Here is a 12595-nt window from a genome sequence, read left to right as displayed (position 1 = left end):
TAACAGTGTCAAATGAATAATGGAATATTTCAAAGGCCTCATGTGTTTTGGGTTGCCGACAGTTATTAACACATAGAATATTAGTACAAGGGAATAATTAATGCAAGAGAAGAACTTACTGAACCTGGACTTCAAAGATAGACGCATGCCTACATCTGTTGCAAACGGAGAAAGTACATTTTTGGATAGCATTTTAGTCTACAAGTTTGAAACATGAAAGAACATGGCTCACTCCTTCCTTCTTCCATTCCTCTAGTTCCCTTCAGCGTTTTTCCAAGGGCCTGCTGACCTCTGCGGCTCGTTCTGCTATGAAGTCCTAAAATGCTGTAACCACAGGTCACGGTTGACTCAGATGGAAGCCTCAGCCCTTCTGTACTTCTTCATGAGGAAGAACTTTGAATTTAACAAGCAGAAGTCAATTGTCAGGTCTCACTTACAAGTAAGTCCTACCATTTTCATTAATGTTGTTATTAAAGTAACAGGTGTGTTTGGGCAGGGAGTAAAGCATCCTGTTCCCAGGCAACCTCTCAACTGAGTTCAAGACTCCACTCTCCCGGCACACTTGGTCCTGGTTTACATAAGAGGAGAACTGGGGAGAAATTAACGGATTGTAGTTTACATTGCCACTTGAGCTTATGTTTCTTCCGCTCATGCACTAAAATCTCATGGAATAAACAACTCTAAGCCATGGTTAATCTAGGAGGCCAAATCCAACCAAATTCCAAAGACATCCATATTTTTCTTCAAGGCAACCCAAGATTATAAGATTCTTGCATCTTTCCTTGGGTATTTACAGTTATAATAATGACATTTGTTGAACTTTCTAGGAGAAATGTATGGCGTATTTATCTAGCTCAGTCAATTTCCTTAAAGGTATAGTATCTAGACTAGAGAAATGACTCAGTGGAGTGTATACCTAGCAAGCCTGGAGACAGGAGTTCAAGCCATAAAACCCATGTTAAAAACCAGGTACAATGGTATATGCTTATAATCTCAGAACTGAGGCCTCAGAGACAAGAAGATCCCATGGGCTAGTCTAGCCTACCTTAGTGAGTTCTAGAACATGAGAGATCCTGTCTCAAATGACAACGTGGAGGATATCTGAAGATCAGCATTCAAAGTTGACCTCTGGACTCCACCCGTACATCTGCACCCATACAGCCATAGGCTTATCTTCCCACACGCATCCATAGAACACAAAACATAAGTTCATTTTTCTTCAGAACAGTGGTTCTCAACCCCTTTGGGTCACATATCAGATATCCTTCATATCAGATATTTCCATTACAATTCATAACAGTAACAAAATCACAGTTGTGAAATAACAACAAAAATAATTTTATGGTTGGGGGCCACCACAGCATGAACTGTATTAAAGGGTCATAGCACTAGCAAGGTTGAGAACCTCTGGTTTCGAAGGTTCGTTTCTCTTTTTCCTTCCAGCTCATCAAAGCAGTGAGCCAGTTAATAGCTGATGCGGGGATTGGAGGGTCTCGCTTTCAACACTCCCTCGCCATCACCAACAACTTTGCCAATGGAGATAAACAGATGAAAGTAAGAGTTGCTTCATGGGCTTCTTTTTCTAAAGAATCAGAAATAAAATGGGGTGGTATTTTTAACCTGACATATCAAAACCATGAGGTATTTATGAATTCTGTGTATAGTTTATCAAGATTTTGACCACTCATATTTTTTGCTTATTGAAATTGGAATTGTTAGCTCTCACACATTCAGTATTTGATGTTTTAGCTGGAATTTCTGAGATCTTTGCTCAATTGTTATATAACAAAATTTTCCAAATGCATCATCATTTATTCATAATCATCATAAGTAAACTTATCTTTCCCTCTACTTATTTTAGTGCCTTTGAAAGACTAAAGGTGGAAAAGACTTCAAATCATAGCTTGATCTAGAGATCAAGAGAGCACTTTGAAGTATCCCCCCACCCATTGCTTTATTGTATCAGTCAATTGTTTCACTTATAGCTGTCTCTGGATTCACCTCTGAAAGTATAAGGACACTGGTAATCTGAGTAGAAAAGCCCTTCTTCAAACACTACCAACTCAAGTCAAATAGGATGTCTTTTGGTGGCATATTTATCAAGAATATGATTGGTCAGTCCAGGGTCACATGCCATCAATAGGAATGACATTAAAACTTGTTTAAATGACTTAGACTAGAGTCAGAGAGGACTGAATTTCAAAGGCATCCAGGAAACTATTACAAGGAAGTTGAGCTATAGGACAATAAAATATAATCATAATCACAATATACAGGATGCAGACATTTATGAGCACTATATAAAACATAAAAATAGGTGGTAAAAGTTAACAAAGGAATGCTGAACAGATAGTGACCCAGGCTCTCTCTTTTCCAAAGAACAGCAATTTCCCAGCAGAGGTGAAAGATCTGACTAAGCGTATAAGGACTGTTTTGATGGCAACAGCCCAGATGAAGGAGCATGAGAAGGACCCTGAGATGCTGGTGGACCTCCAATATAGCCTAGCAAACTCCTATGCAAGTACCCCTGAGCTACGGAGGACCTGGCTGGAAAGCATGGCCAAGATTCATGCAAGAAATGGAGACCTGTCTGAGGTGATAAGCAAAGGCTCACTCATTCTTCATCAACATTGCCTTTCTTATCTGAATAATTTGGCTTTTAATTTATACTATGTAGCATAAAACACACCATATTTTCCACCAATATATATCTATATATCAAGTGCAGTTACTTTATATGTAGGGCTCAATGACATCTGATTCTAAGTAGAGGACATCAGACTGTGGCTAGATATAGAGGTGGCAACATCAGTTGTTTGAAATGTAGTGCATGAATAGATGTCTAAAACTTGAAGCTAAAGACGGTATTGTTAAAAGTACTCAAAAATTAACACTTATATCAGAGTTAATAGTCTGTGTTTTTAAATGTATTCCCTGAAATTGGAGTAGAACAGGGAAGCTTGCTGCTTTGGTAAGTTTATCAAAGTTCATCTGAATCAGCCAAGGAGAAGAAAGTACCCTGTGTGAAGATGGTAAATCAATACTTGACTTTTCTGTGGCAGTTGTAATGCTAGATGGATTTGTGCATAGTGATTTATAACATCCAGGAGCTTCTGAGTTACCACTAGCGAAGATCTGCCTTTCCTCACAACTATACCCCCCTAGGAATAGGGGATAAGTCTATCTAGGATATGCCTAATGTCTAAAATTTAACTAGGATAATCCTAAAAGATAAGCTTTTGGTAATCAGATCTAGAACAGAAACCAGAATCCTGGCTTGGCGAACACTTCCAGTTAGCATTAATTTAACCTAAAATGGCAAAAATTCATTCATGAACCCTTAAAAGAAGCAATCTGAAAGCCTGGGCCCTTCATAAAGTCAAGAGTACACAGCAGTGGTCAAAGCCTCTGGAGGAGAAATAAAACATCCCCCATGTAATCGGTCTGAGGAGAATCTGCCTGTTACATTAGCGTCCACAATATAAGCGAGCACTAAATGAAGAGGCAACTGTTCTAAAGGCGAGGGGAACTAGAGGAGCCAGCATTAGAGGCAGAAAAATTGGGAAGGCAGATGTTTTCTATTTCCATTTTTTCTCGAGATACTAGAGTCTATATATTTGAGAAGCAAAGAGATACATAGCCTTTAAAAAGCCATAAATTATGATGAGATATTCATAAAGAAGGGAATGGCATTTTGTGGGAAAGTTGTTTAGAATAGCTCATTCATCCCATTCAAATCTATATCAAGACAGAGAGACAAAAATATCCCAAATATGTATTTTATTCTTGATGACAAACTTTGGAAAAGTCCAATAGATTGACGTTTTCACTTCTTTCAGAATGAAGAGTTAGTCTGCATGACATATTCTGAGAGAGCACACTGACTCCCCTCAGGAAACCACTGGTTTCATGAAAAGTTCGATCTGTCCCTGAAATCCCCATTTTGTGTTCTCTTATAGGCTGCTATGTGTTACATCCATATAGCCGCGCTTATCGCAGAATACCTGAAGCGCAAGGGTAAGAGGGCCTTGTAAAGGGGGTAGAGCCTGGAGACCATTGTACTGGAACCTAACCACATAAATTCATTAAACCGACTTTCACTTTTATAGATATTTATTATTATGCTGTACTTTAATATTTTCAATTCGTTGATGCCACCGGCATATTCATCTGATGTGCGGTGAAGCTAACTGGATGGTCAACTTCTTGGTTCAAAATGATGATTCTGATGTCTCGTTGATTAACAATGTGTGGTTCCATAAACTTGTATTAACAAGAACATTCGGTCATGCCCTAACCTCATCTTACGCTGCCATAGGTTACTGGAAAATGGAAAAGATTTGCACACCACCCCTGCTTCCAGAAGACGCCCACCCCTGTGATAGCAACTTATTACTAACAACTCCGGGCGGAGGAAGTGAGTGGATCTAACTGTGCTCATTTGCCCTTGATGCTGAGGAAATCAACTTTACAGCTTCAGGAAACTTCCGTAAATGTCTTCTTAGATGCAAAAGCCATGACCTGAAATCAGGCCAACAGAATTTACTGTATAAAAAGACCACTGAGAAACCACATCCTAAACTTTACAAGTTTAGCTTTCTTCTCCGTTCTCAGCAAATAGAATATTATCCAGTCACCAGGATTAGGATTTATGGTCATGCCTATCTGCTTGCTGGCTTGCCATTAAAAATCTTTGCTTGAAATTGAAAAACAGTGCAAACCTGCAAGAAGAATCTAGTTTGAGTGTAATAGTTTATTCAAAGTAAGAATGTACACAGAAACATTTACATAGATGTAAATGATCGGTATGTTATATTTTACTTCTTAAAGACTGTGTATCTTAGTGATAGAGTAATTGCCTAGCAAGTATAAGCCTTGGTGTTTGATTTCCAGCATTGCAAAATTAACAACAATAATAACAATAATAATAATTTACTCTAACAATTTATAATATATGATTGATAATATTTATTTACTTTCATTAAAAAATATCCACTTTCATGGTCTAAAATAACATTTTAAAAGAACTATACTTTGTGTAAAAATGTGGCTGTACCATTCATACATTTTATCTAAAATCTAAAATCTTTAAACGTTCTTTCAAGTCCAAAGTTTCTGAACAACAATCTACACGATAACATTATTTCAACTTGCAAATTGCCGTTGAAAACTCAGTGTAGAGTTCGAATCAAAATACCCAAGCAAAATGAAAATGGACTTTGATTTTCAATATTTCAGAAGCACAATGAATTCCATTCCTAGTCATTTAAACTTGAGTACATTTTCAAAAAGGTCACAGTGGATTTTCCAAATAATGCATTAGAACCAAATCACCTAAACGAACAATGAGATAGTGAGGTCTCTTGCTCGGGGCCCTCGTTAAAGACAGATCTACTCAGAGGAGTAGCTCCACCTTAAAACCCTTCTTACTGTTGCGTGCCATATGCACACTAGTCTTTATATGCAAGCCATCACTTTATTGATTTAATATGCCCTGCTGACTCAGCCATTTATTGGCTTTCGATTCTGCAGAGCAACATAAAAGACTTTCACATTTTCTCTAAATCCAAACTGAAGAAAACCGATAAAACTCAAGTGTCAGTTTGTGTCCTAGTTACTTCAGTGATTTTTCAATCCTCGAGCATTTTAAACAGTCCATGTTATATGGAAGGTAATTCCGGCGATGCTATGTCATATCTGTTGAAAAGGGATACACTTAGGAATGGGCACTGAAATGGGAAGGTGAACCCCCATGCCTCATGAACATGTATTGATCTTTATCAGCACATATCTGAACCCCATTGATATATTTGAAATCTCTAATATGATTTTATGTTATGAAGTTTCGGAGCTGGAGAAGGGATTCCTTTCTTAAAATGTGCACTTGATTAAAAAGATAGATAGATAGATAGATAGATAGATAGATAGATAGATAGATAGTAGATAGATAGATAGATAGATAGATAGATAGATAGATAGATTGATTGGTTAATTGATCAGTGGACACGGGCAATGCCAGAACCATGATCTAACCGTCATGTGTTATGATACTGCCGAGACTAACCTCAAGAAGCAAGCCATGTTCTAACCCCAGTACAAATTGCCTACGATAATGTTTCATTGTCCTTGATCCCCTCCCAAGGCATGTTCTCGATGGGATGGCCAGCCTTTCTGAGCATCACCCCAAACATTAAAGAAGAGGGAGCAATGAAAGAGGATTCTGGAATGCAAGACACCCCGTACAACGAGGTTAGACACGAGTGATCTACTGTCGTTGATGAAATTTTAAAATGCAGTGAATTGTGATTTTTATGTGCATTCAAAAGTCGGAAAATGTAGTTCTGCATTATGACTTCAATAAATAAAGTGATGCTGAGACTCAACTAAGATAGAGATTAATACGATTAATGCATATCAAGCTCCTTGGATCAAGCATAATCTTCATTGAAATTTTAAGCCAGGCCTGATTTATTTCGCTCCAATGAACTCAGATGTATACCGTGTGCTCTTCCATAAGATACCCAATCTCTATGTGCTGATACAATGTAGTGAGGATGCTAATGTTAGATGATATGAATATAACTTGGCACAGCAATTTCTGACACATGTTTACTTATTTACAAATTTGGTTCTATAAAAGGGCTCACATTTTTTATGGGAAAGCCCTTTGATCTATAAGCTGGCTAGTTCTCATGAAAAAAAGGAGTTCTCTAGCGGGAATCACATAACAACAATTCTGGTGAATAAAACAAGAGTTTCCTTCACCAAGAAATACAATATTCCATGAGCTAATTTTTTTAAGTCTGAATGATATATAAATGTGGAAAAATGCAAATCTGGAAGATGGCTTTTTATGAACTTTAGCTTTGTGCATACTGTATACGACTATAGTAAATTTTAAAAAGATACTGTCAAAAATATTCAAACAATATTATAAACTTGCTTTACAGATAATATGATTTCACACAGTTTGACACAGTAATTAAACTACCACCACTATGAAAGACATTGTATTAAGGGCAGGAAAGCAATCCCTGCTTTTAAATAATTCAGAATTTTGGAAATAAAAAGTTCATTCAATGTGAAAAGCAGCCAGTTCCGAATAGATACCCAGTGACTATAAATTGAGGCATTGTATTTTTGTAATTAGAAGATGACAGTTTTCTACATGAAAGTGGTCGTAATAGAGAGGTGACTGGGCATCAGTAAAAGATCTCTAAATTTTATTATAAATATGGATATTAGGTAGAACAAGTTATTGTAGCTAGTTTTTCCTACTCTGTGAGTGGTTCTTCCCTTTTCTTCCACCCATTGAACACCCTAACACTAGCTAAGGGAGAATGGAAAGACAGAGGAGAAAGGAAAGAGATCCTTGAATAAAATCAGGGGTTGGGACGAAGGCATTGTTATCATTAGACCATTTCCCACTGATCAAACTTCCCCCCGGGTCAAATTTGATCTTTGCCACCAGGATGTCTGATTTCTTCTTGTTGTTTCTTCTCTGTGAGTGACAACTTAACAAACTGTGACCAATAACAACCAACCAACAACCTAACTGGCCTCTCAGGGCCCTAGCATTTATACACCCTCTAAAAAGTCCCCAGAATTCCAGATGTCATACAATCATAGAAACTATCTGCAGCTGTCAAAATCACACCCCAGCCAAAGCACCAGGCAAATCATAGTCCGCTGCTGTGGACACTCTGAAGTAGCCCCATATCCCATACATGGGATTAAAACAAAACCTATTCTTATAGTATTTCTGTGTTTTTTTAATTCTACAATTCTTACTACAAGGTGTCACAGGGAAAGAATGTTCTAGCGTGTGCTGCAGCAGCATGGGCATTGACGTAGAGGACCAAAGCACTGTAAGGATGGGGAGAGAGAGGTAGAAAGTTGGAGCCAGATTTAAAAAACAAAAAACACAAGGGCAGGGTGCTAAGAAGGGGTTGTGGACCACCTTGAGTGTCAGTCTGGAGAGAACAGATAATGTTATATAAACTGGACTTCCACAAAGGCTTATGGGCGTGGAGATCTCATGAGTGGATTTATGTTTTAAAAAGGAATAAATATCACTTAGAGCAGACATTAGAGAGAAACACTTGTTTGCTAGAACACTGCCCCAGGTCTAGGAGTGAAAGGGGCAGGAGCAGGAAATAACCATCAATGACAACAACAATGAAAAGAACTGAAAAGATCTGAGCTTAGTACGCCTGCTTCATGAGTTAGTGGACCATGAGAAGGAGAGGGGGAAATCCAAGATGGCACTGCGATCTCATGGTGGGCTGTAAATGTCAGTAATGAAGATCAGGAAATGAAAAATCACATTGTGAAAAGACTTAAGGCTCAGACAGTTTCAGAACCAAGTTTCAGAAATGAGCCACATCTTTAAACATATTTTTTAAAATAAACATCCTTTTCTCTGGGGAACTTGCAGAATATCCTGGTGGAGCAACTGTACATGTGCGTTGAGTTCCTTTGGAAGTCTGAACGATACGAACTCATTGCTGATGTCAATAAACCCATCATTGCGGTCTTCGAAAAGCAACGGGACTTCAAAGTATGTGACCTACAGCCCTGCAAAGCCACAAGCCTTTTTTACTTTGACCAATGGTGTACAGAATTGAAATATAACATGTTCTCTTTTGCGTCAGCATTTTTCTCAAAAAAAAAAATCCCTCTGGTTTTTGGTTTCAGAAATTATCGGACCTCTATTATGATATCCACCGGTCCTATCTGAAAGTGGCAGAGGTGGTGAATTCGGAGAAGCGATTGTTTGGTCGTTACTATAGAGTGGCGTTTTATGGGCAGGTAAGTTTGTCAGAAGGAACGTGGCCTGACCACGTTCAGGTTGCCGTCTTCTATTCTTTATAAGACATCTGATGACATGCACAGTAGACCGGGGAGGGATTAGTCCGGACCTATATGGGTGTTTCTATGGACGTGACTGTTTATCAGTTTACCCATAAGAACGTATTAAGCTCAAATAGAGAGAAATCCATGAAACTTACTACAAGTTAAGCTTTAAAAAAAAAAAGGGCGATCTCTAACTTTTGGGAGTAGAAGAGGCTTCTTTTTAATTATTCTCTGCTTTTCATTTTATCCTAATATACCTAACAGGTGTATGTGACAGATTAAAGTGAAATCCAATCAGACATGCCTTAAGGAATAGCATCCATCATAGTCTATAAATTGACCACCCTTTCCAACCATTGACTTTACAGTCTTGTACGTTGTATCTCCCGTTTGTTCCAAAGCAGACTGTCACAGGGCTACATTCTTTCCTAAGTCACAGGCCACCGTTATTTTAAAGTCATCTGTCTCAATGCACTGCATCAGCAATGAATCAGGTTAAATTTGCTAGCCAGCCATCGCGTTGGCCTGAAGAGATGTCACACACTAATGCATGAATTTCTCTGCATAGTGGTGCTTTAAATGGTATAAACCCAGGAACATCACAGTCCCTTTTCTGAAAGGCTGTGGCACCCTTCTGTCTCAGCAGAAGTCTTTCTGACGTCTGTGGACAGATGCACTGACCTATTTTATATTCATGGTGGCTCTCGGACCTCTTGCTTTCCTCTCCCTTGTGTGAGGTACCATTGCTCACAGCTTCTAGTTCTCCTCAGAATCTGTTAAAGCTACAGATAAGAGTCTGGTCCTTCTGATTAGATACTTTCCCACTTAAGCATTTAGCAAAACAAAGTTTCCTGGGATCACCAAAGACAGCTTTAAGACTAACTTCTGATTCTGTCTACCTGGAAAGGACCCATAGGTAGTTATCTCCACAGTCAATCTCATCCTCCCTGGATTTTTCTCAGTTCTAAACAGCATCGCAACTGCAGAGACAGAGAAACCTAGTGTGAATGAGAACAGTCTACAAGGAAAAGACATGTGGAAAGGGAATATGAAAAATGTTAGCTAGCTTCAGTGTCTCTGTTGAGGAAGAAGAAATATATATATAAAGGACCCTCGAGAGGAGATGGTATTTAAGGAGGAAATTAACAATGTCTGGCCTTGGCGGAGCGTTAGCAAGAATAACAGAAAATCGCACCAAGAAATGGATCCAGGGGTTGAATGACTGGAGGAAAAACTCAGGCTAACCCAGCAGCAGAGCAGCGGCCTGTAGGGGGCGCTTTGCTAGCCAGCATCTAATGGCAAATCTTTGGGTGATCTTGCCAATGAAAAGAAAGTGAAGTTCCATTAGTGCCCTGGTCATGCAAACCCGCGTGTGAGATGCAAACTGGTGCGTGGGAGGAAGGAAAACTTGCTGCCTCCCAGCTAGTTTTTAATGCAGATGTTTGCTCTTTTCTTCCTTTGGTCTTGAATGTTCCAGGCTGTGGTAAGTCCATCTTCTCTGTATCCCTTGCATGCACTAATCATCCTCACACTTCCCTCCTGACAGCTTGACTGAACCTTAACACGTTTGGACAGGTCAACATTTGATATAAAGAGCAAGAGAGCTGCTTTGATTTCTTTTGGGAAACATCTTTCATTTCTTGAGCTAAATGCTGTTTATTTCAGTTACCTGAATTACAAAAAAGAAGAAAAAAAGAAAAGAGTATCATTTTTATGCACACTATCTTTCTCCAAAAAAGTAGAGGATGTAATCTAGAAGCTTTATACATACACAAGATAGATATGAATAGCACGTAGTTTAAATAGATGCAGAATAAACTTAATACTGGAGATCACCTGCTTATTTGATCTATCATGAAACAAATCTTACGACAGTGGCTCTCAACCTTCCTAACACCCTTTGATACAGTTCTTCCTGTTGTGGGGACCCCCAACCATAAAATTATTTGCTACTTCATAACTGTGATCTAGCTATTGTTATGAATTGTGATGCAAATATCTGATTTGTTGGGTATCTGATATGTAAGACCCCCCCCAAAGGGGTCAGGACCCACAGGTTGAGAACCATTGCCTTATGGCATTGAAAAGAATCAGAAGTTGAAATAATGGCTGTTTACAAGGAACTACAGTTCTTTCCAGAGTCCTTTACAGGGAATCCCTTTGAGAGGTAGGGCTCTGTGTTAGATTCTGATCATTTTGAGAGGTGACCGTAGCAATTCCAAACACAAAGAATCAAGGAGGAGAAATCTTCACCCATCAGGCAAAGTCTTCAGAGATACAGAAAGAGGTAAAGAGCTATCTAGAACATAGTCAGGGCAGAAATTACTTGCCAATATCAAGAACTCTCAGGAAAACAATCTTTGAAATTGCCTATCTTTGGCCATTATGTTATCCTACAAAAATGATTTCTTTATATGGTTTGATATAATTATTGTCCATTAAGGTAGAAAGTAACATTGTTTCAATATCCATACTGTCATCATTTAGCTCTTCTTAGCTGAACAATACATATTTTTTGTTAATTCTTTAAATTCCTTCCCACCTCCATGTCATCTGAGCATTTTATACCTTCATTTACAAACTTGGACTCATGAGTCCTTAACTGACCTACTAGAAAAATACTCAGAAAACCATGTACTAAATAGACAGAGGGGGCCATTGGGGGATGCTGCTTTCAAAAGATCTAACTTTGCTTGTTTTGAAGACTTCTTTAAAACATGCCACGGGTGCATCTGACTTCTTTTGTAACAGTGGCAGGACTATCAGTGGCCTTTGGTTAAGAAAAATAATTTCAATTAGAGCTTAATTAGAGAAACCATTTTGTCATGATGTCCAGATCTCATCATATTGCCTAAACATGGCCCTCCATAGGTTTCCTCATCAGCTACCTTTGAACAACAGAGCCTGTGGTGTTCATCCCGACAAGCTGCAAATTAGAGCTTTAATGATCATTATGCAAATGAATTCAAATGCACACAGCAGGGCGCCAACCAGCAAGTGTGAATTGCGGTATTCAACTGGAATAGATACTTCCATTCCTTTTCCTTGATGAGAAGCAAACCAAAAGTAGACTTGGCACATCCTCCTGAACCTGTGCAGAATACAGGTTTCAAGAGCTCAGAAGGGAACCACAGGGTGTATGATTAGCATAATACCCATCCTCAAAAAACGAACTTCTTATTCAAGATGGCATTTTATATTCCTCTAAAACACGCCTTTCCACATCATCCATGTTAATGCATCTTTGTAAAAAGATGATGTGAATATAACATGAAATAGGCTCTAGGTCTATACGACATCCTTTGAGGATACATTAGAGTCCTCTGTGGACAAGCGTTTTCATTTAATTGTACTGGCCAAGGTATTTAATATTAACCAGGTTTGCAATGACTCAGGTGTTAGCAAACAAATTGAAAACTCTTTTCTCACAGCAGGGACTTTTCTCTGTAAAAACATGCAAGTCATGCCTAGCATGGAATTTCTCACACAGCAACTGGCATCACTGACTACAGATCTAGCAGCCTACAGAAAGCATCCCTCCAAGTTCCCTCAAGGATCCATTGCCAGAGCAAGGAAACAGCCGTAGCAATCAAGCTGCCTGTAATCAGTGAAACCCTTAGGAGCTGTCCTTTAGCAAGAATGCAAGCCAACAAATGCTTGCTGCATAGCTTCAAACATCAGTTACCCCTGGAATTAATTAGCTGAAAACACTTGGTAGGGGACATTTATTCAATGCATC

General features: G+C 38.8%; 1 protein-coding gene across 1 annotated transcript in view; it reads left to right on the top strand.

Moving 5' to 3' along the window:
* The window catches only part of Dock10 (dedicator of cytokinesis 10), a 249623-nt gene that overhangs the window by 219446 nt on the left and 17582 nt on the right, over positions 1-12595 (top strand). The window contains exons 43-51 of the mRNA XM_032901452.1: positions 257-439; positions 1444-1554; positions 2380-2595; positions 3960-4017; positions 4319-4417; positions 6143-6249; positions 8438-8560; positions 8698-8811; positions 10334-10339. Coding sequence (XP_032757343.1) covers positions 257-439; positions 1444-1554; positions 2380-2595; positions 3960-4017; positions 4319-4417; positions 6143-6249; positions 8438-8560; positions 8698-8811; positions 10334-10339 — 1017 coding nt within the window. The remainder of the gene's footprint in view (positions 1-256; positions 440-1443; positions 1555-2379; positions 2596-3959; positions 4018-4318; positions 4418-6142; positions 6250-8437; positions 8561-8697; positions 8812-10333; positions 10340-12595) is intronic.

This window comes from Rattus rattus, chromosome 4 (assembly GCF_011064425.1).
Source record: "Rattus rattus isolate New Zealand chromosome 4, Rrattus_CSIRO_v1, whole genome shotgun sequence".
NCBI classification, from domain to species: Eukaryota; Metazoa; Chordata; class Mammalia; order Rodentia; family Muridae; genus Rattus; species Rattus rattus.
Note: the sequence above shows the minus strand (reverse complement) of the source record. Positions and strands in the feature narration are given on the sequence as shown.